The 22,871-nt window shown below is 41.5% G+C and overlaps 1 protein-coding gene across 1 annotated transcript in view; it reads right to left on the bottom strand.

The window, feature by feature from the left end:
* Nucleotides 1-22,871, bottom strand: part of CNBD1 (cyclic nucleotide binding domain containing 1) — a 287,700-nt gene that overhangs the window by 232,754 nt on the left and 32,075 nt on the right. Inside the window, exon 4 of the mRNA XM_039521942.1 lies at nt 8,086-8,244. Within this exon, the coding sequence (XP_039377876.1) occupies nt 8,086-8,244 (159 nt within the window). The remainder of the gene's footprint in view (nt 1-8,085; nt 8,245-22,871) is intronic.

Here is a 22,871-nt window from a genome sequence, read left to right as displayed (position 1 = left end):
AGACTTGCATCATCATCCAATAGAAAGATAATGATCTTCAGATCCATCATACCCTCTCGGGGGAGGGGGGAATCTTTAATTGGTGGAAGTAAAAGAAAAAATATATTGCAGGCATCTTTCAGAGGGCCTCAAACTCTCTGGCAGATGGAAAAGGCAAGAGAATTTGTAGCCACATGGTGTGCTGAAAGCTGAAGCTGGATATTTTCACAGCTAGTTTATGAGTTCGTTAAAAAAGAAAGGGGAAAGTCTGTAACACCAATTTATTCAGAAATAATTCAAACAATTAAGAGGAAACCAAAGCCTTTTTTTTGCAATACAAAGGCATTTCTTTCATGGCTGCTTTATTTATTTATTTATTTATTTTTTTACAGTCTCCATCTTGAGATGTTCTACTTTATCACAAGATCTATTTCTATATCCTATCATCTGGAAGCACAGATATAATGCAGGAAAAATTCTTCCTTCCATTGATACTCAGATATTACAATATGAAGCCAACGGATTACCCCAATTTTAATCATCCATTAACAATACAAGGCTAAAAATGATGACTACCTATGTGTAGGAGCACCAAAAGGGCTGCAGGTTGTAGGAAGTTCCTTATTTACTCTACAACAAAGTTGCACAGGACGCAACCATAATTCAGCCTCTTGCACTCTGAGGGAGCAAGGAAAACAGCAAGCAAATACTGCCTCTAATGCACATCATCCCAAGGTGGATGTGTCTGAGAGAGGCAGGATGTAAGCATGGTCACCACTGCTTTGACAACACCTTGTAGCAAGCATAGCTGCCCAATGCATTCCCCTCAGCATCCAGTAAACATGATGGGTAAAGTCTTGGACCCACTGAAGTCAATGGGAGTTTTGCCATTGACTTCAGTGGAGCCAAGATTTCTCCACATGCCTCTTACAAACATGAATGCCTCCCTCCGCAGGCACTCTTCTTGTTCCCCTTTTACACTGTCCCTTGCTTTCCAGAGCTGGAATTAGAGCATCATTTGCGATCTGGATAAATCTAAACGTACAGAAGCTCGATGTTTGTAACTGGAAATTAAAGTTACTTAACTCATACTTTACATTTCACAGTATCAGCTTGCACTGAAGTCAATGAGTTTTGCCACTGACTTGAAAGGCAGCAGCAAGAGCATTCTTCTGACACATAGCTGCATCTACACTGTGGGTTTTGTCAACATAGCTATGTCAGCTGGGGAATCTGTTCCCCCGCCCCCGCACACACAGTCGTGACCAGCATAGCTTTGCCAAGAAATTTTTGTAGTGTAGACCTGGTCTCACTACCTGCTTTATTTCTTGTCTGTTTTTGCTGCTTGCCATGTGACTGTAATCAATAGTGTGATCTGTTTGTGGAGCTGTGAGCTAAACCTAGCAGCCTGCTAGACGAGGCTGAGAGCTTCTGAATGAGCTTTAATCCCTAATCCCTTTAGGAGCCCTTAGCCAGGGAGAAGGGCTACCCAGGGAGAAGAGGGGGTTAAAAGCCAGCTTTCACATCACCCTAGGAGCTAGGAAAGTTGCACACACAAAAAAGCTACAAAAGTAAAAGGCTGAAATGGAGGTGCCAAGGGAGACAGGTACATAGATAAGACTTTCTGGGACACAATAGAACAATTTCACCTTCAGTCTGACAGCCTCTGTGCTGTTGAGGAGGATGAAAGTCTCCGTGAAGGAAAACAGCAAACTGGGATGGAGGGAAACAATCCCATAGTTGGGACCCTCCTTCCAGATGTCAGGATATCATCTCACACTGAGGATCGCTCTGCATGGGAGGGGACCCCTCTTATTAGGAAGAGACAAGTAATAGTAATAGGGGATTCAATCATTAGAAATATACGTAGCTGAATTTGAGATCACCAGAAAAAACGCATAGTCAATTGCCTGCCAGGTGCGAAGGTTGCAGATCTCAAGACATCTAGACAGACTTACGTGCAGTGTTGGAGAGGAACCGGTGGTTGTAGTACACGTAACAATGTCATAGGGAAAGGTAGGAGAGAGGTCCTAGAGGCCAAATTTAGCCTGCTAGGTAAGATTAAAAGTCCAGGATCTCCCTGGTAGCATTCTCTGAAATGTTCCCAGTTCCATATGCAGGGCAGTTAGACAGAGCTGCAGGGTCTCAATGCATGGATGAGACAATGGTATAGGGAGGAGGGTTTTAGGTTTATTAGGGAATGAACATTTTGGGAAAAGGAAGAGCCTATACAGAAGGATGGGCTCCACCTAAACCAAAACAGAACCAGATTGCTGGCGTGTAAAATTAAAAAGCTCATTGAGGAGATTTTAGACTAAGGGCTGGGGGGAAACCGACAGCTGCGGAGGAGAATATGGTTTCAGCAGAGACATCACTTAGGGGAGGAACCATTAACAGGGATTCTCTATGCCCTAGTAAAAAGGAGAGGACAGAATTTAATGAAGTACAGGTAGGAGCTGAAGAGAAACAGTCAAATGAAAAAAAAAAAAGAGTCCCATTCATTTACATCACATGAAGGCAGACAACTAAAAAGTGACACATTCGATAAGTGCTTGTATACTGATAGGGAAAATATCCCCCCACCCCGCTTATAGGCCCAGAATTTTGAGCGTACCTTAACACGCCCCCCCTTGCTTCGCAGGCCCAAGGCCGGTAGCTAGAACAATTGCTATGTAAAAGCAAAGGTTGGAACTTCTGCAAAACTTGTTTATCTGGACAAAGGGCAACGGGGGGTGGAGGGGGTGAAGAAACCAGAGAAAGGGGAACTGAGGGAAGGAACAAAGAGGGCCCATATGTGCCAGCTCAGCCAGAATGCGACAAGAGCCTGATCCAATGCAACCGCAAAGGAGGGGTCTTAAGGCAGGCAGACCACCAACAAAAACTGCCAAAGAACAATAACAGGAAAAACCAAATATGGAAAAGTACTGAGCTAGCTTGTTTAATTTGTCATTGATAATCCCAAATAAGGGAATCTAAGTAAGTGTTAATTTGCGGTTTTAGCCTTTATAAGCTTGGTGAAATCTATTGACAGAAGGGCAGCCACCCCTTGCATGGGGCCACGCTGTCCCTCCCTCCATGCATGCTTGTATAACAATAAAGGTGCCTCATGCTATCTGATCTAAAAATCAACCATGTGGCTAATTTTCCACAACAATACAAATGCAAGAAGTCTCAATACTAAGATGAGTGAACTTGAGTGCCTGGTATTAAATGAGATATTGATATAACAAGCATCACAGAAACTTGGTGGAATGATGATAATCAAGGGGACACTAACAATAGGATACAAAAAGGAAAAAGAGGACCAAAAATGCCACCATGGCTAAATAACTAAGTAAAAGAGATTGTTAGAGGCTTCCTTTAAAAACTGGAAGTTAAGTCATACGGAGGAAAATAGAAAGGAACATAAACTCTGGCAAGTGAAGTGCAAAAGTATAATTATGCAGGCCAAAAAACAATTTGAAGAGCAACTAGCAATAGACAAAACAATAAAAAAAATTTAAGTACATCAGAAAGGGGAAGCCTTCCCCCCCCCCAAAAAGGGGGGGGGGACACTAGACAAATTGAGATGTTAAAACAGCACTCAAAGAAGACAAGGCCGTTGCAAAGGAGCTAAATGAATTCTTTGCATTGGTCTTCACTCCAGAGGACATGAGGGAGATTCCCACACCTGAGCCATTCTCTTTAGGTGACAAATCTGAGGAACTGTCCCACGTTGAGATGTCAGTACAGGAAGTTTTGGAACAAATTGATAAATTTAACAGTAATAAGTCCCCACAGCCAGATGGTATTCACCCAAGAGTTCTGAAGGAACTCAAATTTGAAACTGCAGAACTAACTATGGAATGTAACCTATCACTTAAATCAGCCTCTGTACCAAATGACTTGAGGATAGCTAATGTTATGCCAAATTTTTAAAAGGCTCCAGAGGTGATCCTGGCAATAACAGGCTGGAAAGCCTACACTTCACTATAGTTTCAATCAATTTGCCTGGTACTGAAGAACAGTATTATACACATAGATGAACACAGTTTGGTGGGGAAGAGTCAACATTGCTTCTGTAAAGGGAAATCATGCCTCACTAATCTATTAGAATTCTTTGAGAGAATCAAGAAACATGTGGACAAGGGTGATCCAATGGATATGATGTACTTGGACTTTCAGAAAGCCTTTGACAAGGTCTCTCACAAAGGCTCTGACGCAAAGTAATCAGTCATAACGAAGGAGGGAAGGTCCTCATGAATTAGTAACTGGTTAAAAAAAATAGGAAACAAAGGCTAAGAATAAATGGTCAATTTTCACAGTGAAGAAAGGTAAATAGTGGTGTTCCCCCTATAATCTGCACTGGAAACAGTGTTGTTCAGCATATTCATAAATGATCTGGAAAAAGGGGTAAACAGTGAGGTGACAAAGTTAGCAGATGATACAAAATTACTCAAGAATGTTCAGCCCAAAGCTGACTGAAGAGTTAAAGGGACCTCACAAAACTGGCTGATTGCATAACAAAATGACAGATGAAATCCAGTGCTGATAAATGCAAAGTCATGCCCATGGGAAAACAATCCTAACTATACAAAATGAAGGGGTCTAAATTAGCTGTTACCTCTCAAGAAAGAGATCTTGGAGTCATTTTGGATACTTCTCTGAAAACATCTGCTCAATGTGCAGCAGCAGTCAAAAAAGCTAACAGAATGTTAGGAATCATTAGGAAAGGGATAGATAATACGACAGAAAATATCAGATTGCCTCTATATAAATCCATGGTACACCGACATCTTAAATACTGTGTGCAGATCTGGTCGCCCATCTCAAAAAAAGATATACTGGAATTGGAAAAGGTACAGAGAAGAACAAAATGATAAGGGGTATGGAACAGCTTCTATATGAGGAGAGATTAAAGAGACTGGGACTGTTCATCTAGGAAAAGATGACTATAGGAGGTATGATAGAGGTCTATAAAATCATGAATGGAGAATATGAATAGGGGACTGTAGCGATGCGTGACTCACCCCTGCGGCCCCTCCTGCTGGTTGTCCCAAGAATTCCAGCAGCCTCTGGCGCACCCTCTGCAGGCCGGTGTCCTGCTGCTGCTGGCCCCCGTGTCCCTCTCAGGACCCAGCGCCCCTTGTGTTTGGGGTGCTGCCCCCTGGCAATACCCCTGCAGTGTCAGGGTCTCCCTGCCCAGGGGAACCCCCACCCCCTATCCCTACCTCACCTCAGTCATAGGCTACTGCCAGTCACCAACTAGCCTCCGTGCCCTGGGGCAGACTGCAGTGTCAGCCACTCATCATAGGCAAGGTTGGGTCTGGACCTGCTGCCTCTCTCAGCAACCCAGTGCCTCTATGGGGCCTTGGACAAGGCCCTGTAGCCTGGAGAGTTGCCATCCTGGAGCTCCCCAGCCCCTCTGGCCTTTCCCCAGCCCTGCCTCATGCTAGGCACCCTGAGCTTCCCAACAGCCAAGCCCCTCTCTCTGAAGGCAGAGAGAAACTATCTGTGCTCCTGACTCAAAGCCTTTTTATGGGGGCTGGATGTGGTCTGTTTGGGGCGTGGCTCCCAGTTGTGGCTATTTCCCCAATTCGCCAAGGCTTGCTGCTTTCCTAGCAGCAGCCCTCTCGCTGTCTCAGCCCTCTCCCAGGGCTGATTTCAAGCCCTTCAGGGCAGGAGCGGGTGACCACCCCGCTACAGGGACTGTTATTTAACCCTTCACATAACACAAGAATCAGGGGTCATGCAATTAAATTAATAGGGAGCAGGTTTAAAACAAACAGAAGGAAGTACTTCTCACAGTGCACAGTTAACCTGTGCAACTCATTGCCAGGAGATGTTGTGAACGCCGAAAGTATAACAGAATTCAAAAAAGAATTAGATAAGTTCATGGAGGATAGATCCATCAGTGGCTATTACCCAAGATGATCAGGGATGCAATCGCTTGCTCTGGGTATCACTCAGTCTGATGGCCAGATGCTGGGACTGGATGACGGGGTGGATTACTCAATAATTGGCCTTATCTGTTCATTCCCTCTGAAGCATCTGGCAGGATTTGGAAGACAGGATACCTGGCTAGATGGACCATGGGTCTGACACAGGATAACCATTCTTATGTTCTTCTATAAAAATTCATTTGAATCACAAGTATATTGACATCTACAACACATCTGTGTGAATTTTCAACGATTTAACAAAATGAAGCCATTTTTACTTCTGGCAGATATACTAGGATGGATGAGTCACACTTGAGACGGTTTTGACTCTGACAACGGTGTGATAATTTTGAACCAGTTAGGCTGTGACAATTGGGGTGAGTTTTTTTTAAACAATAATCAAAATATACATTGGTGTTTACCTTGTGCCTAATCTGCAACAACCATTTGGCAAACCCCGAAACATAAAAGTTGTAACTCTAATGCTAACATCTGACTGATTGACAGCACAGACTAGGGTGACCAGATGTCTCAATTTTATAGGGACAATCATGATATTTGAGGCTTTTTCCTATATAGGCTCCTATTACCCCCCCACCCCCGTTCCAATTTTTCACACTTGCTGTCTGGTCACCCTAGCACAGACACATGTGCACAGGCACTGACGGAGCAATGCCACATTCCCCACTCATCCCCACCGGCACAAACACAGATTGGCAGACCGAGGTGGTGGCAGCAGCAGATTCTGACATTTCCGGAGGGCAACTTAATTAACATTTTTAAATTAACAGCACAATATGACTAGCGAGCGTGAAAATAAGAATAATTGGGTTATTTAAAGCAGAAATCTTATGAAAAGGAAAACTGTTCCAAATGTTAGAATTATCAGAAACTTTAAATAAAACAAACAATCTACCAATACTGATACTATGTGTTTGGCTGACATGTCATCAAGTGAAATTACAGGGTCAAATGCATCTTTGGTGTAATTCCAATGACTTAGCTGACAGGTAATTGCTTAGCCCATTATGTCATTAATACCTCTGGTAATTGAAACACAGGACTAAGTCGAGAAAAAAGGAAGAGTTTATCACTAGTGTCCCAATTGACAAAGACTTACTCATGTGCTTAACTTTGATCTCTAGGAGTTGTCTCATTTAAGTCAATGGAACTGTTCACAGAAGATGATCCAAAGCCCACTGTACTCAACAGGAAGAATTTCAATGGCCTTATAATCAGGTCCAAAATGTATAAAGTTAATTTAAAAAACTCTTTGCAGGATCGGGGCTTAACATTTTTCAGTTTCCCTAGCTATGCTATACATTATTTAGTGAAACCACTACATAGTTACAAGAAAATATGCATCCCTACCCCAGGTAAGGATCCATGGGACTACAACAGGTCTGCAGAGCCTAGGACAGCTGACATTCCCACATTTCCACCAGGAGGCCATGCAGCACTCCATACAAGGAGCACTGTTGAGATTAGGTGCCACAGGACTACCACTCAATGGATCCAGAGCAACAGCACCCTCTGGCCTTCCGATTGCCCCATGCTCACTATTTCACCATGGAGAGTGCCCCAGGAAATTATCTTGGTAACCATGCTGACTTCTGGCTTGCTGTGACTTCAGACCTCATCTTGCTTATTGATCTCCAGCTTCTGACCCCAGCCTGACTCTGACCTTGCTTCCTGATTCCAGCCTGGTAACTGCCTCTCATGTGCGGTCTCTGACCCCAGCCTGACTCTTGTCTGTTGACCCTGGCTCTAAAGATTATTCTGATCTACTGACTACTGCCTTATGACCATCCTTTACTTGTGGACACCAGCCCAGCTGTGCCTACTAGGCAAGACTGCCTAAGCCCCAGTTCCTTAAAACCTAAAACAATATTCAGCTTCTCATTATTATTTATATAGCGAGTGTGCGCTAGCTGTTTTAATGACAGGTATGACTATGGTCATGGCCCCAAAGAACTTACAATCTAAACAGATAATGTGTAAACACAGGAGAAGTATCAATTTACAGCAGTGTCACTGATCACTGAAGTTTAGTGCAAGTCAGATTTATTCCAAATTTATTATCCCAAGAGATTTGATATTTTCTCATAATTAAAGCCATGTTTTGAAGATGTCCTGTTCCTAAACTAGTTGAAACAAAGGCAAAAAGACTGATCATAATACTTACATTTTTCTCAGTATCCTTATTAGAATATTCATCTTCTCCTTGAACTCAGGAGATTCACGCCACACCTTCTTGGGATTTTTGATCTTTTTAACGTAAATACCGATATTGTGAGACGTTTTGTCTACTTTACTTCCATCCACTGAATCACTGGACAGTACCCTAAAACATAGGAAATACAGTTCTATAGGAACACAATAGTGTACATGGCACTCCACTTAGAACATTACACTTACATGCCAAGTTGTTGAATGCCTTAGTACAGAGGTCTCCAAACTGTGGGGCATGCCTCCCTAGGGGGTGCATGGAGGAACAGCCAGAGGAGCGTGGTGGCGCCCAGGCCAGCTCCCATGAGGGGCAGGGAGGGAGTGCCACCCACCTCTCCCTGCCCCCAGCTCTGCTCCATTCCCGCCCCCAGCTGTGTCCCCGGCTCCCAGTCTTGTGCCTGGCCCGGTCCCCAGCCTCGGTGCAGCTCCGATTCTGACACCCTCCAGCCCCCAGCCTCAGCCACTGGCCATGGCTCCATGGGCCGAGGCTGGGGGTTAGGCCGGAAGTGAAGTTGCACCTGGCCATAGGCCTGGCTGCCAGCCCTCACTGCAGCTCCACTCCCAGCCATTCTCTGAGCTTCAGCCCCTGGCCACAGCTCTGCACACAGCCCCACCCCACCCACAGCTGCATCCCCATTGCCCCTGTCTGCGTCCCTCTTCTCCCCTCTCCCCCGCCCAGCTGTGTCCCTGCTCCTGTGGAGGGACGCTACCCTCAAATGTTTGGGGACCACTGCCTTACTAGAACAATGGAGACATGATTGCATCCCCCCGCCTGCTATGCAGTGTTTTGTGGTGGTCTAAAATGTTTAGATGAGTAGGTTTTTTCATACTCTAATTGTTTTAATCATGTATGAACGGTCATCAGTGGGTTTAATCTGATGAGATTAAAAAATTTGCATTATAGGACTGACACTGAAAATATAACATACAATATAATGCCGTCTATTTTCATTGTGATTCACCCCCACCCACACCAGAAGAAGTCACATTACTAAAGAGCAGATATGGTATATTACAGGGGTAGGCAACCTATGGCATGCATGCCAAAGGTAGCATGCAATCTGATTTTCAGAGGCACTCAGACTGCCCGGGTCCTGGCCACTGGTCCAGGGGGCTCTGGATTTTAATTTAGTTTTAAATTAAGCTTCTTAAATATTTTAAAAACCTTATTTACTTTACATACAACAATATTTTAGTTATATATTACAGACTTATAGAAAGACTTTCTAAAAACAGTTAAAATGTATTACTGGCACGCGAAACCTTAAATTAGATTGAGTAAATGAAGATTCGGCACACCACTTCTGAAAGGTTGCCGACCCTGGTATGTTATCTAACTTTCTTTTTCTAGAAAATACAACATGCATCTACAAAAGACACTTAAGAAGTTTTACTTTTAAATCTCTTAAAAGACAATCTAATGTTAACCTCAGATATATGGTGTACCTTCCATGGGCAGGTACTGATCACAGGTCTGATCAGTCTGTAATAAGTAGGTTTGGGAGATTTTATTAGGATTCTACTCTACCAAGCAGAAATGTGGCCTTCTAAGGCTGTAGTAAACCCAATAACCAGCACAACTGGAAAAGGGAACAAAAACACTATGTAGATCCAATGGCTTAAGCCAAGGCTTGGGGATGGGGGCCCAGCAGGCATGGTTGCTATTACAGCCCATAGGCAACAGTAGTGTCTGTAAAAACAATGAGGAGTCCTTGTGGCACCTTAGAGACTAACAAATTTATTTGGGTATAAGCTTTCATGGGCTAGAACCCACTTCATCAGATGCATGGAGTGAAAAATACAGGAGCAGGTATAAATACATGAAAGGATGGGGGTTGTTTTACCAACTGTGAGGTCAGTCTAATGAGATAAATCAATTAACAGGAGGATACCAAGGGAGGAAAAATAACTTTTGAAGTGGTAAGAGAGGCCCATTACAGCAGAGGAAGTGGGTTCTAGCCCAAAAAAGCTTATGCCCAAATAAATGTGTTAGTCTCTAAGGTGCCACAAGGATTCCTCATTGTTTTGGCTGATACAGACTAACATGGCTACCACTCTGAAACCTGAGTGGTGTCTGTGGAACTCCTGGGGAAGGATTCTGACCCTATGCAGCTCTGCTGCATGAGACCCATTCAGTTAGGCTTGGTGTAGGACTCCTGAATTTACCACTAATATTTCACATATTGTAAATTTCAAATATTTTTTTAAAAGGCCTAAAAAATAACCCTCCCCTCACTTCAAGTCCCATACTCTAAACATTAAACAGGCTGCCCCATTAGGAAACTAGGAACTGTGATGAGTAGGTACATTAAGTGAGTCAGAACAGCTTCCTAAAACAAAATATTATTTATTTTTCCATAGGAACATAGCATTCAGAGAGAAGGGTTTAAACAACAGAAGACCAACACGCATAGGTCTCACTTAAAATTTAACTTTCCTTAAGATACATGCAGGTACCAATTTAACCCAAAGCACTCCCACCTCTGCATACTTCCACTACCTCCGTGTTCCCCATCTTCCCTGAGCTTCAGGGAGTGTCTGTTTAAACCCAAGTAGGCCCTTTGTTTTCTATGACGGCAAGCTAGGACCTCCTTCCCTTGCGAGATTTGTCTGGTGAGCACACCATGGGTTGGAGGTAAGTCAAAGAGAACTGTCTTGTAAATCTTGGTAGATGGCTGGGTGTCTACAGTCATCATAGTTCTTTCCTGAGGAGGTGTGAGGTGAGCTCCCACAGGATGTTAGTTCTTTAGCAAACAGCATAATAATAGATGTACACATAATAGTCATAAAAATACAGCTGTCTTCCACATTCTTCAGTGTTTGCTTCTAACAGGGAGCAGGGGTGTTCCCAAATACTTCTTTACAAAAAAGAAACAGGTAAGAAAAGAGAAGCACCACCACCAAGCAACAAGAACAGCTCATCTGGAAAAGGACCACTGCATCTTTCCATCACTTCACCTCCAGCTTCTTCCTCAGCTGACCAGCATCACAGTCAACAATTTGGGATAAGTGCCAGAACACTTCTCCATCTAATGAAAGATATAATGGGACAATCTAATTGCCCAACACATTTTGCTCTTGTCTAGATTAACCTTGATCTACTGCGGAAGCAGTTATAACTCATGATGTTTGTGCCTTCAGAATACAAAGTGGCTTATTTATTGGGTTGACAGAATTCTGTGCAATGTGTTAAGATTAAATCTTAACAAAATCAAAATAAAAAGCTTATGATACATATCTAAAACGGATTTATTAGAAAGTGTTATTTAGCAGTTTTGTTAATATTCCCACCAGGCCACTGAAGCTAGAGGATATATCGGTTTACATTTTCCATACTTGCAATTATTTGCATGGCTTCTTGTCTGTTTCCATTTGTGTTCTAGAGATAGATTAAGTGACAGAGGTAAAATTTACATCTCCCTTGCACCAGTCTAATCCTTTGCTTTGAAGATTGATTTCCAGTGCGTAAGGATACCTTGAAAATCTGCCAGCAGCTCCCTAGGAACCCTGACATAGGAGATACTGATGGGATGTGTTAAATACAGCTGGTTGGGAAACTTTTGATGAAACATTCTCTCATTGGAATTTGCTGGTTCATCAAAATTAACTACTTCATGGCACCATGTTGATCTCAACAAAATTCTGTAAGAAACCTAAGTTCCTGCCAGCTTGCCAAACCAGATTCTCACCAGCCTGCCAGGCAGGCTGATAGAGAGCTGGGAGCTTGGAGTCCTGGCTCTCAAGCTCATAGTTCCTCAGCAGTTTGGACTCCCACAGCTTTGAAGTTCCCTGGGTCCCTGGTTCTGAAGCAGCCCACCTGATGGGCTTGCTGAGGAATCAAGGCTCCCATGGTCTCTGCTCTGCCTACCTCAAGTGTTAAATAATGGCCTGATCCTGTAGTAATTAAAGTTAAATCAGTGTTAAAACACCCATTTACTGGGAGGAAGACGGGGCCTAAATACATATTTTTGCTACCCTGGCCCAACCAGGCCCTAGCCAGCACTACTGGGTTTGTGTATATACTAGCTCCTTACACATGCACTCCACGAATGGACTGCCTTGTCCCACCACAACCTTTTTACTAGTGGGGGTTTGTCTCAGTAGATGTTAGCATAGAACAGTGGATCTCAACCTGCGACCCAATCAGCACAGAGCTGCAGCCCATGTGACATCCTCAGGGTACAGTACAATACAGGTATTAGATGCGGTCCACAGTGGCAAACAGGTTGAGAACCACTGGCATAGACCCTTGAATGAATTTGTCAGTTAAGATTTAGCTAAGTTTCCTGGTTCAAGGACCCATGGGAGAAAAGCCTATGGAAAACTGGAAGTCCAGCTCTGTGTTATCCTGGAGATCACCAACTACGACATCAAACCTCTGTAAGCACCTAATAATGCATGCTGTACAGATGTCTCTGAGCTGTAAAAGTCAGATCTGCATCCAAGTTTCCTTAAAAGTTCAGAACGTACAGACCCATGACCCTGATTCAACTCACTGTACATGGAGGGGAAAGTCATGAAGTTTGGATGCTAAGCTTCAAAATTTCATGGTATTTGGATATGGAGGTTTTATTTGTTCAGGTGCATAGGCCTCATTCTCCACTGCTTTTCCCTTGTATTGTCATTGACAGCTGTGCAAACTGAGTGTGAAGTGCTCCCAAGGCAGAGCAGAAACATTTTACAACCACTTTGCACAGGTGGAATTCATGACACAAGCTGCCAGTGTGAAGAATCTGGCCCCATTCTTTTTTACCAACTAGTGTTTATTAGGGCTGTCAAGCGATTGAAAAAGTTAATTGCAATTAATCACACAATGAATTGCACTGTTAAACAACAATACCATTATTTAAATATTTTGGATGTTTTCTACATTTTCAGATATATTGATTTCAATTACAACACAATACAAAGTGTACAGTGCTCACTTTATTTTTTATTACAAAGGTTTGCACTTTAAAAACCAAAAGTAGTATTTTTCAATTCCCCCATTACAAGTATGGTAGTGCAATCTCTATCATAAGAGTTGAATTTACAAATGTAGAATTATGTACAAAAATAACTGCATTCAAAATCAAAAAATGTAAAACTTTGGAGCCTACAAGTCCACTCAGTCCTACTTCTTGTTCAGCCAATTGCTCAGACAAACGTGTGTTCACATATGAGGGAGATAATGCTGCCCACTTCTTGTTTCCAACATCAGCTGAAAGTCAGAACAGGTGTTTGTATGGCACTATTGTAGCCAGCATTGCAAGATATTTACATGCCAGGTGTGCTAAAGATTCATATGTCCCTTCATGCTTCAACCACCATTCCAGAGAACACGTGTCCATACTTATGATGGGTTCTGCTCCATCCAAAGCAGTATGGACTGACACGTGTTCATTTTCATCATCTGAGTCAAATGCCACCAGCAGAAAGGTTGATTTTATTTTTTGGTGGTACGGGTTCTGTAGTTTCCACATCAGAGTGTTGCTCTTTTAATTCTTCTGAAAGCATGCTCCACAGTCTGTCCTGATCAGATTTTGGAAGGCAATTCAGATTCTTAAATCTTGGGTCAAGTGCTGTATCTTTAGAAATTTCACATTGGTAAGTTCTTTGTCTTTTGTCAAATCTTCAGTGAAAGGTTCTTAAAATGAAGAACAACATGTGCTGGGTCATCATCCAAGATGGCTATAACATGAAATATATGGCAGAATGTGTGTAAAATGGAGCAGGAGACATACAATTCTCCCTCCAAGGAGTTCAGTCACAAATTTAATTAACACATTTTTTTAAATGAGCATCATCAGCACAGAAGCATGTCCTCTGAAATGATGACTGAAGCATGAAGGGACATAAATGTTTAGCATATCTGGCATATAAATACCTTGCAGTGCTGGCTACAAGTGCCATGTGAACACCTGTTTTCACTTTCAGGTTACATTGTAAATAATGCTGCCCGCTTCTTATCTCCTGTAAATGTAAATAAATGTGTTTGTCTTAGCGATTGGCTGAACACAAAGTAGGACTGAGTGGACTTCTAGGCTCTAAAGTTTTACATTTCACTCAAAAAGAAAACAGTTATGTAACAAAAAAGTCTACATTTGTAAGTTGCATTTTCACTGTAAAGAGAATGCACTACTGTACTTGTATGAGGTGAAATAAATACTATTTCTTTAATCATTTTTACAGTGCAAACATTTGTAATAAAAATATAAAGTGAGCACTGTACACTTTGTTTGCTGTGTTGTAATAGAAATCAATATATTTGAAAATGTAGAAAAACATCCACAAATACTTAATACATTTCAATTGGTATTTGATTCTTTAACAGTGTGATTAAAGCTCTGATTAATTGCAATTAATGTTTTGAATTGTGATTAATTTTTTTTAATCATGTGAGTTAAATTGCTATCAATCAATAGGCCTGGTGTTTATACAGACTACTCTAGAATTAACTCTTTCCTGGTGACAACTCTCTTTTCTAACATGCAGGTGGCTATATGTTGTACATACAGGCTTGAAAACAAGAAGAGTTTTAATCCTCAGATTTCTATTCTTTCTACATTTACATCTCAATTCTGGCTATGACTTTATGCAAATCAAAGTTGAGCTTGTGCTCCTTCATCTTTCCATTTATTGTTATTTAATATTTATGTTCTAACAGTGGCCAGAGGGCTCAATCAGGATTAATTGCTCTACATAAAATGACATCAGAACACACTTTACATACTCCAAAGAGCTTATTGTGTAAAATTTGCTAGAACTAGGAAGAGAGAGGCCCATATTCTAACCATTGATGTATACATGAGAGTGCATTTTCTGTTCTCAAGTATAATTGATAGACAATAGGAACACAGGTTCACAGATACACTTGAAAAGACCCTTATTCACATATGTTAACTCATTTTACTATTATCCTAAAGAACAAGAGGATACTACATAGTTCCTGGAAATCCCCTTTTTACCCAGATTAGTGTATTTTTTAAATCACTATCTAACTTTAAAACTACATACTTTATATTACTAAAAATACTCTGAGCAACACCTTAAAAGCTAACAAGAACACCAGTGTTGTAGTTTTATTGTATTAACAACTCTTATTTAATTAAAATTTTCAAAAAAAGAGGGAGTATTTAAAAGTCACTGTTTCTTTGCCAACCCATGGGAAATAGCAAATCAAAGCAACAGATACGGGGAGGAGGGAGGTGTTAAATCAGACCTCATGATTAAACTCAGAGATAGATCAAAGGGGGACTATTTAAAATATTCAGGTGCAGGGATGGAGAGAAATTCATTCTGGAATAGCTCAGTGTGTATTAAAATGACCGGGGCACTGTCAATTAGCATGAAAAATAAAGCAGATGAATAAGACAAAAGGGTAACTGTCTGAATTTAATTAGGAGATCTGATTTAACATCCTGCAACATTGTCTATTTCACTACCTCCTGCTGTTTTCTATCAGCTGATTAAGGACTTGTCCACATGGTCAGGTAATGCACCCTATGGGGGTGTGATTTCTGAAGCACACTATCATGTTGCACATTAATAGGTCCATGTAGACTCTGCTGGTGCACTTTAACGTGTAGTTTCAAACAGCACTGCATTAAAGCACACCAGGGACATTTTAGTGCACACCAGAAAGGTCTGCATGGACCAATTAACAGCACATTAGTGTGCTTTAGAAATCCCTCCCTGTAGTATGCATTACTCCACCATGCCAGCAAGCCCTCAGAAAGAGTAACACTTGAAGGCTTGCCAGTTTCATTTTTCTCTTTAGTTGATCCAATGCCTACAAATTCTTGTGATTGCCCTGCTGTGAAATCCTACACCAATATATTCATTGTTGACTCCCTACCCCTTCTTTATTTATTGACTATTTATGCCCCTTGTTTCATTCTACAGCTTTTCTAGCTATAGGCTATGTCTGAACTCTATGTAGCTGGGCTAGAACATTTGGGGTCACTTGGGAAACAAATCCACTCGCACAATATTCTATATACATAATTGGTATTTTTTCGCTTTAATACTATGTCCTATATTTCTGAAACAACATTTGCATCAAGTGATGCAAAAATTACAGAGTAAGATATATATATATATATGAATAAAGAGTGGAGTAAAAAAAAAACCCCAGCCCAAATGGAAATGACAGCAGCCCCAGATACATGTACCTTGTTCTTTTAAATTATAGGCTTACTTCAGTTCTGGTGCAAACTCACTGAAATTTAGGAAAGTTACACCAGGACCAAATTTCGCCCTGAATGCATATCTCTCAGTGAAGCTTAGGGCTTGTCTACATGGGGAAATATACCAGCATAACTATGGCAGTGTAATTATACCACTATAACTACCTATGCAGCTACTCCTTCTGGTTTAGCTTGCACTACTTCCAGAGCAACATAAGCCAAACAGGTAAAAGGCAGTCTTATTCCAGAATAAAGAATATCTACAGTAGGGGCCAAATTTGGTGTTGGTGTAAATTGGGTGCAACTTTCTTACATTCTGTTTTTTTGCATCACTATTAGTAGTATAACTATACCACTACAGTTATTCCAGTAAATTTCCCCATACAGGCAAGTCCTGAGAACACCTATTATTACCATGCTTAACACAATAATGTCCTGGTCCATAAATGGTGCTCCCAGGTGATACCACAATAATAATGATAATCATTAACATTTCATTTTATTTATTTCTGTTGGTTGAGATATACAAGGGTTTAAAATGAATCAAAGATGTGCGGTTAAATCCCTTACACACCTTTGAAAGTCACTACCATTATGCCTTCAATCCAAAGTAGTGGGGAAGGACACAGCAATTAAACAAAAACAGTAATTATCACTAATAAAAATCAAACAAGTCAGCAGGTGTGTCTGAGTATTCCTAACAAAGAATATATTCACTGAATTTGGCCCTGTCTGTCTGTAAACTGTCCATGAACAGATTTAACAGGTACATTATTCAGAACTATTTGGTATGAACATAATTCACAAGTAATCCATGGGCCTGAAGTATTACAGCAAGTGAGTCTTTGCGTTTCTGATATTAGGGATTAGCTGTTCGGCTAGTATGACTGTTTTAGTAATTCATACGATCCTGTTACCATCCCACCACTGGCTGACTCAGAAGTAATGTCTCAACAACATACTGGGACTTTAAATTGTTTGCATTCTGTCCCCGAGAATCAAAGAATCAGAGAGAAACAACCATCCTAGGTAATTTAATTTGTGTACTTTAAACCTTTTCCTTCTCTCTCTGCTAAAACACAGAACATTATATTTTATCCATGTACATAGATCCCAGATTTAAAAATACCATGCGTTTCTTCCTTTTGCCTGAAAGAGTAACAACCTATGCAAAAAAAACTTCTGACATGCTGGTCAGGTGTATTGAACAGTGTTAGCCAAAAGAGCTCGTTTCCCCCTGGAGCTTACCTAATTACACCAAGGAGGCACGGAGACAGGAAGACGAGTACCACACCCTTTATTGATCGGTCAGCTGAGCGGGTGTTCCTCTCGGCTAGTGCCAGAGAAAGAGACACACCTTTCATGGCCAAACGGCCTACCTTTATAGCCGGTAACAAACAACTTAGCCTACGTTTGTCTACGTCATTTGGTTGACCTATAAACCCTGTGGATAATTGGGTACGCAGGATACATATATCATTTTGTGGGGGCTACAAGAGACATACAGCTGTTGAGGATACATTTGTCATTCTGAAGGGGACACAAGATACATCCGTTGACCCTTTGTACTAGATACTTTGGATGCATACATGTGAACGCAGCTGCATACACTTGGGGAGCCAACATATACTTGGGGAGCCAAACAAAACTGATAAGCGAAATAGCTGACTTAGGTAGATACACGGCCTTCAGTCTAATGAGTTCTGTAAGCTTTCCAACACAGTTTGGACAAGCATAACATAACTTTGGTTTACTCAGGCCTAATACGGAAAGGCTTCATTAGCACTATGATTTTTCCAACAACTCCCCCCTTTGAGAATACTCACCAAACCTTTTGGCTGAGTTTTCTCACACTTTGAGGCCAAAAAGCAATGAAGCTCTGCAGAAATATTTACAACTGCTCTTTTAAGCTTAGTCACCCCCAACCCAGGAATGAATGCATGGACAAAAGAGTGGAACCTTGTTCATTTAACAACTAAGGGATCGGGGCACTGACTATAACTCAGGTAGGCATACTCAATGGTTTAATTTCCCAGATGCCTCGGTGAATAATTTAGTCCCATATGCATCCTCCCCATAGACCCGGCAGGATTCGGTATGTGGGAGCCACACCCACCCTAACCGGTCCATATGCTTGGAAGGAGCACTGTAAATGTACACACTTTCATCCAGAAAGTGTCCGAATATGTTTCCATGACCACAGATCAGATGGTACTTCAGATGTGTCTGTAAGGGCAGTGGGCCAAGTCTGGTACTCAAGATTACTCCAAATGGCCATCAGCTGGTCATTCAGGAAATCCTGAAATTTTAAACATACTAGATCCCACTGCAATGCCTTCCCAGCCTCAGTGATATTCAATACCATCTCTGTCAGTAACTTCTGGGTTATAGAACTAAGGGTGGAAATGACATGTAACTCAACTGCTCCAGCCTGTACTTAAGATAGCTGAGCTTAAAAAATAAGGCTAGTGGCCCTTTCTAGTCGGCCCAATTTCTTATTATGTTCTTGGCCTTTAAGAATATTCCAAATGGCTGTTACAGTGTTAGCCCCAGCCCACAGGGATCTGCCCAATTTCTTCTTTTTCCAGAGGAAATAACCCAGGCTCTTTGTTGTGCTAATCTAATGGCAGCCCCTTGTGAGCAATCTGGGTATGTAAAAGTGATCTGAAAACTGGATAAAGGCAATGTCATTTAAAATCCAATTAGGGAGGGCAATACATACTAAAGGATTTATCCAAAACACAGGGCGCAGCCTGTAGAATAAACCCCAAAATTCAATTAATACCACATTTCCAAACAGGATCCCACAAGTTTCTTCCTGCCAGTGTAGAATTTTTGTTTCTTTACCAGGGTCAGTTCTCAATGTCCTTTTTAGTCAGGAATTCCTGGACTTTGGCAATGTCAGTGGAGTGAGTGTTTTTTTTCTTCTTTCCCAAAACAATTGTAGTTTAGCATTCTACAGGGGAGAGATTATCAGCACATCACCCTGTAATGGTTTTTGATTCTTCTAGAAAAGTTCAAAGGCACAGTAGGTCTGTCAGCGGACAAGGGAGAGGTTAGCTAGCACGTCACCTTGTCCTTTTTCCCTGCTGTCCAGAAGGCACAGTGGAGCTAGAAGAAGGAATAAGCTAATCATATAGGAGAGTTCTCCTTATGTGGACGGGTCTTTTTGCAGTGAGAATCATGAGTCCAAGCAGTCAGTCTTTGGCACTTCACAGCGGTGTTGGTAATCAGCAGGACTCAATAAGGGCCTTTCCAGCGTGGAGCCAAAGCAGTCTTTTGTTGGTGGACCTGTACATTGATCCGGTCTCCAGGTTCCATGGAGTGGCAGGGCTGCTAGGGTCTTCGGGTAGTGCGTCTTTACCTGTGTAAAAAGGAAACCTAACACATTGCATTAGTGTCTTTGCAGATTGTACAGCCCCCCTTTTCTGGTTGTTAGCCAAGTGTCCTTGAACGAAGTCAGTGTATTTTTTTTTTTTTTTGGACTGAGCTTGCTAGTTAAAGTTTTTCTCATTTAACTCGTTCTTTTTCCTTTTCCCCTTTTTGGCTTCCTTTTTTAACCTACAAAGGAAACTTACTTTTTACTTATACACCTTTTGTTAACAATGAACACATACACATTGCTGTTATACAGTACATTAGTCTTATTATTTAATGTATGCCACATGTATCCTTCTACTAAAATAACCTTATTACAGAGCTTTGGAACAACAAGCCAGGACAAGCACACCCACTTTGAGTTCATTTAATACAAGCTCTAGTTCAATAGCTTCCCACCCTCCCCAGCCCTCTGGCTAGAAATCTGAGGTAGCCAGAAGGATCCCATGTACAATATGGGGAGTGGGTTAACTTTTTATGTCCTTGCTTCCAAAGACTGTTAGTATGCAATTTGGCCAATGCAGTTTTTTCTTTTACTTAAGAAAATACATAAGACTTTAGTATATCACATTTTTCTGATGTATCCAAACACTTTGTATTTTAAGTTGAACAAAACAAATATCTGCATTTCAATTCAAGCCTTCTGCTTTATTTCAAACCAGACCATCCCATGAAAATATTAAACACATTCTGGCCACTTGAGACAGACACCACAAGACAGAACATAGAACACAAAACATAATTTTTACTCTGCCAGTAAATCATGGTATGTTGTATGCTGTTTAGCTGGCATTAGTTTTCTTTGATTATCTGAAAGACAAAAACAAAGGTCTACCCCTTCTGGGCAGTCAATTATTGCTTAAAATATACAAATACCCTTGTTGATTTTAGGCAAAACAGGGGAATTACCCCATATTTTCTTGTATATGTTTTATAGGCAGCCCAGGTTTCAGTGGCTTTTACCTTATCAGTTAGATAATTTGCATTAATACAGATGCTTTCTGGCTTGCTTTTTACTTTTAACTCCTGCTTTTAAACACTGAAAGAAAACATCACCACTTATAGTGCCTTAGAGCCTAATAAATTTTCATTTACACAGCACTGAATACATTCTTTAGCTAATTCAACAAAATTATTCATAGCCAAATGATTGCAATCTAATAATTTCTTTGCCTGAATTTATTTACAAACATTTAAAAAAAACACCAAGAACTTTTCTCTTTAGCATTTTTACAAAGTTCAACTACTATTCCCTCCAGCAACTACAGAGTTAACTCTTCACTCTCCTTCAAATCACTTGCTCTTTCCTTATATCACTTGCTTTGTCTTTCAACAGCCACTTACCAATTCAAATCGCCATTCCAAATATCCTCCTGAGTATTTGAAATCCCCATGCTTATACTCACTTACTTCTTCCTTCCACGAGACCCTCAAAAGTTTCCAACCTGTTCTCCAAGCTCTCTGTCTGTTGCCCGCCCGCCTGGGCCCGATCCTTTTTTTTTTTTTTTTTTTTTTTTTTGCGCTGAACCGTTTCTTTCATGGGCTTCTGCCCCCACCCTTCTGGTCTTTTCCCAAAACATTTTATTCACAAGACGACCCGAGTCCTCCCTCGTGAGGCTTGCCACCTGGGCAAAATGCATGGCCCACTGGCATTAACTATTTAATTGCCTCTTGTAGCAAACACACTGCTGTTACGGCATATGCTGAGCACGAATGGTTAGATTTTAACAAGTCCCTGAAGGACTGGTACTTGCTTAGCCAGGGCTTCCTTTTCTCCAACTACTCTATTGCCCAGCCCTGCTACGACTGGGGGTAGATCCTTTCACCTGCCACCCTTCCTGGTCAACCAGGGTGGAGAGAGGAATGCTAAACCCTTCTCCAGTTCTCAGACTTACTGCAGCTGAGAATGGGCACATCTTTAATTATGCAATCCTCAACATATAACACCAACAGAACCAAATAAAACAAACATAAAACAACAAGGGTAAAACAAATAGATGGTGTAAATTCTACAGGGTTCCCCCATTCTCTATTGCTCACCAAACTGTGACAAATTTCTGTTACCAATTTATGCCTCATGTCAGGTGATCAAACTGACACTGCAGGACGTTGCAGGAGGATAGAGAAAATACACCATATAACCAAATTTTAAAGCTTCATTAAAATGATAAAACAACAATGGAGAGTGTTGGGAATGCTCCCACATCACTCAAGAAAGATATAAATGCCCCATACTTACACATATCCAGACTGGCCACGTCTGTATATAACATTCAGAAAAGGGGAATAGGTGGACGGGAGATTATCCTGTATACAGCTTGTTCAGAATTTCCAACATGCTTTCGCTCTTGGGAAGGCTGTTCTTTTACACCCTGGAATCTCCTGCGGTGTCTCTTTCAGAGATTCTAGTCCAGGTCAGCTACCTGTGGCTTCTCCAGTGTCACCAAGCCACACCAACACCGGCATCCGTCACAAAGTCAGACTGTTGGATCTCACCAAACAGTTAAGCTTTGCAAATGTAATCTCAGTTCTGTAACTTGTACTGCCTTTGGTTTGCTTGACCTTGAGCATAAAACAACTTTCTTTTTTTTATCTCTGGGCGAAGCTGAGTTTTAAATTAACCCGTTTCTAGACAAATTGCTCACACTGTGTCAGAGGCTTTTCTTTGGTGATTAAAAGCTCCTCTGAGATATATGATCCTATCTAGATTAAAGGTACCTTTTAATGGGCATTGTTTAGATGCATCTTAAGGCGTATAAATATACCAATTCTCTAAATACCGCAGGTTTTAGAACCATAATGTACGTACATATAATATGCTGGGGTACCCTTAGGGGGTGAGGTGGAATGTTTAGACTGTCCCTTACCCACACGGAAAAGAAGGGGGGGGAAGAGAAGATGGGTTCACACGCTCCTAGACCCGATTACAGTTTTGGCTTCCAGCATACCAATAGAACAAGAAACAAAAGTACCCCTACCAAAAAGAAAAGCCAGCCCTGGGGCTGCTCTAAGTCCCAGTAATTGTTCAGCACGGCCCACGGACTCGTGGAGTTAATGGAATTATTCATTAGCCGTGTCTGAACCTAGGTACCTTAACCAGAAAGCTTTTACCCACACACCTTCCTATTTGTGGGTTCCTTTACCGTTAGGGGCCCAAGGTCCCAACCCGCACTTCAGGCGTTAATCCTCAAACCCA

This window comes from Mauremys reevesii, linkage group 2 (genome assembly GCF_016161935.1).
Source record: "Mauremys reevesii isolate NIE-2019 linkage group 2, ASM1616193v1, whole genome shotgun sequence".
NCBI classification, from domain to species: domain Eukaryota; kingdom Metazoa; phylum Chordata; order Testudines; family Geoemydidae; genus Mauremys; species Mauremys reevesii.
This window is presented reverse-complemented; position numbering and strand designations above follow the sequence as displayed.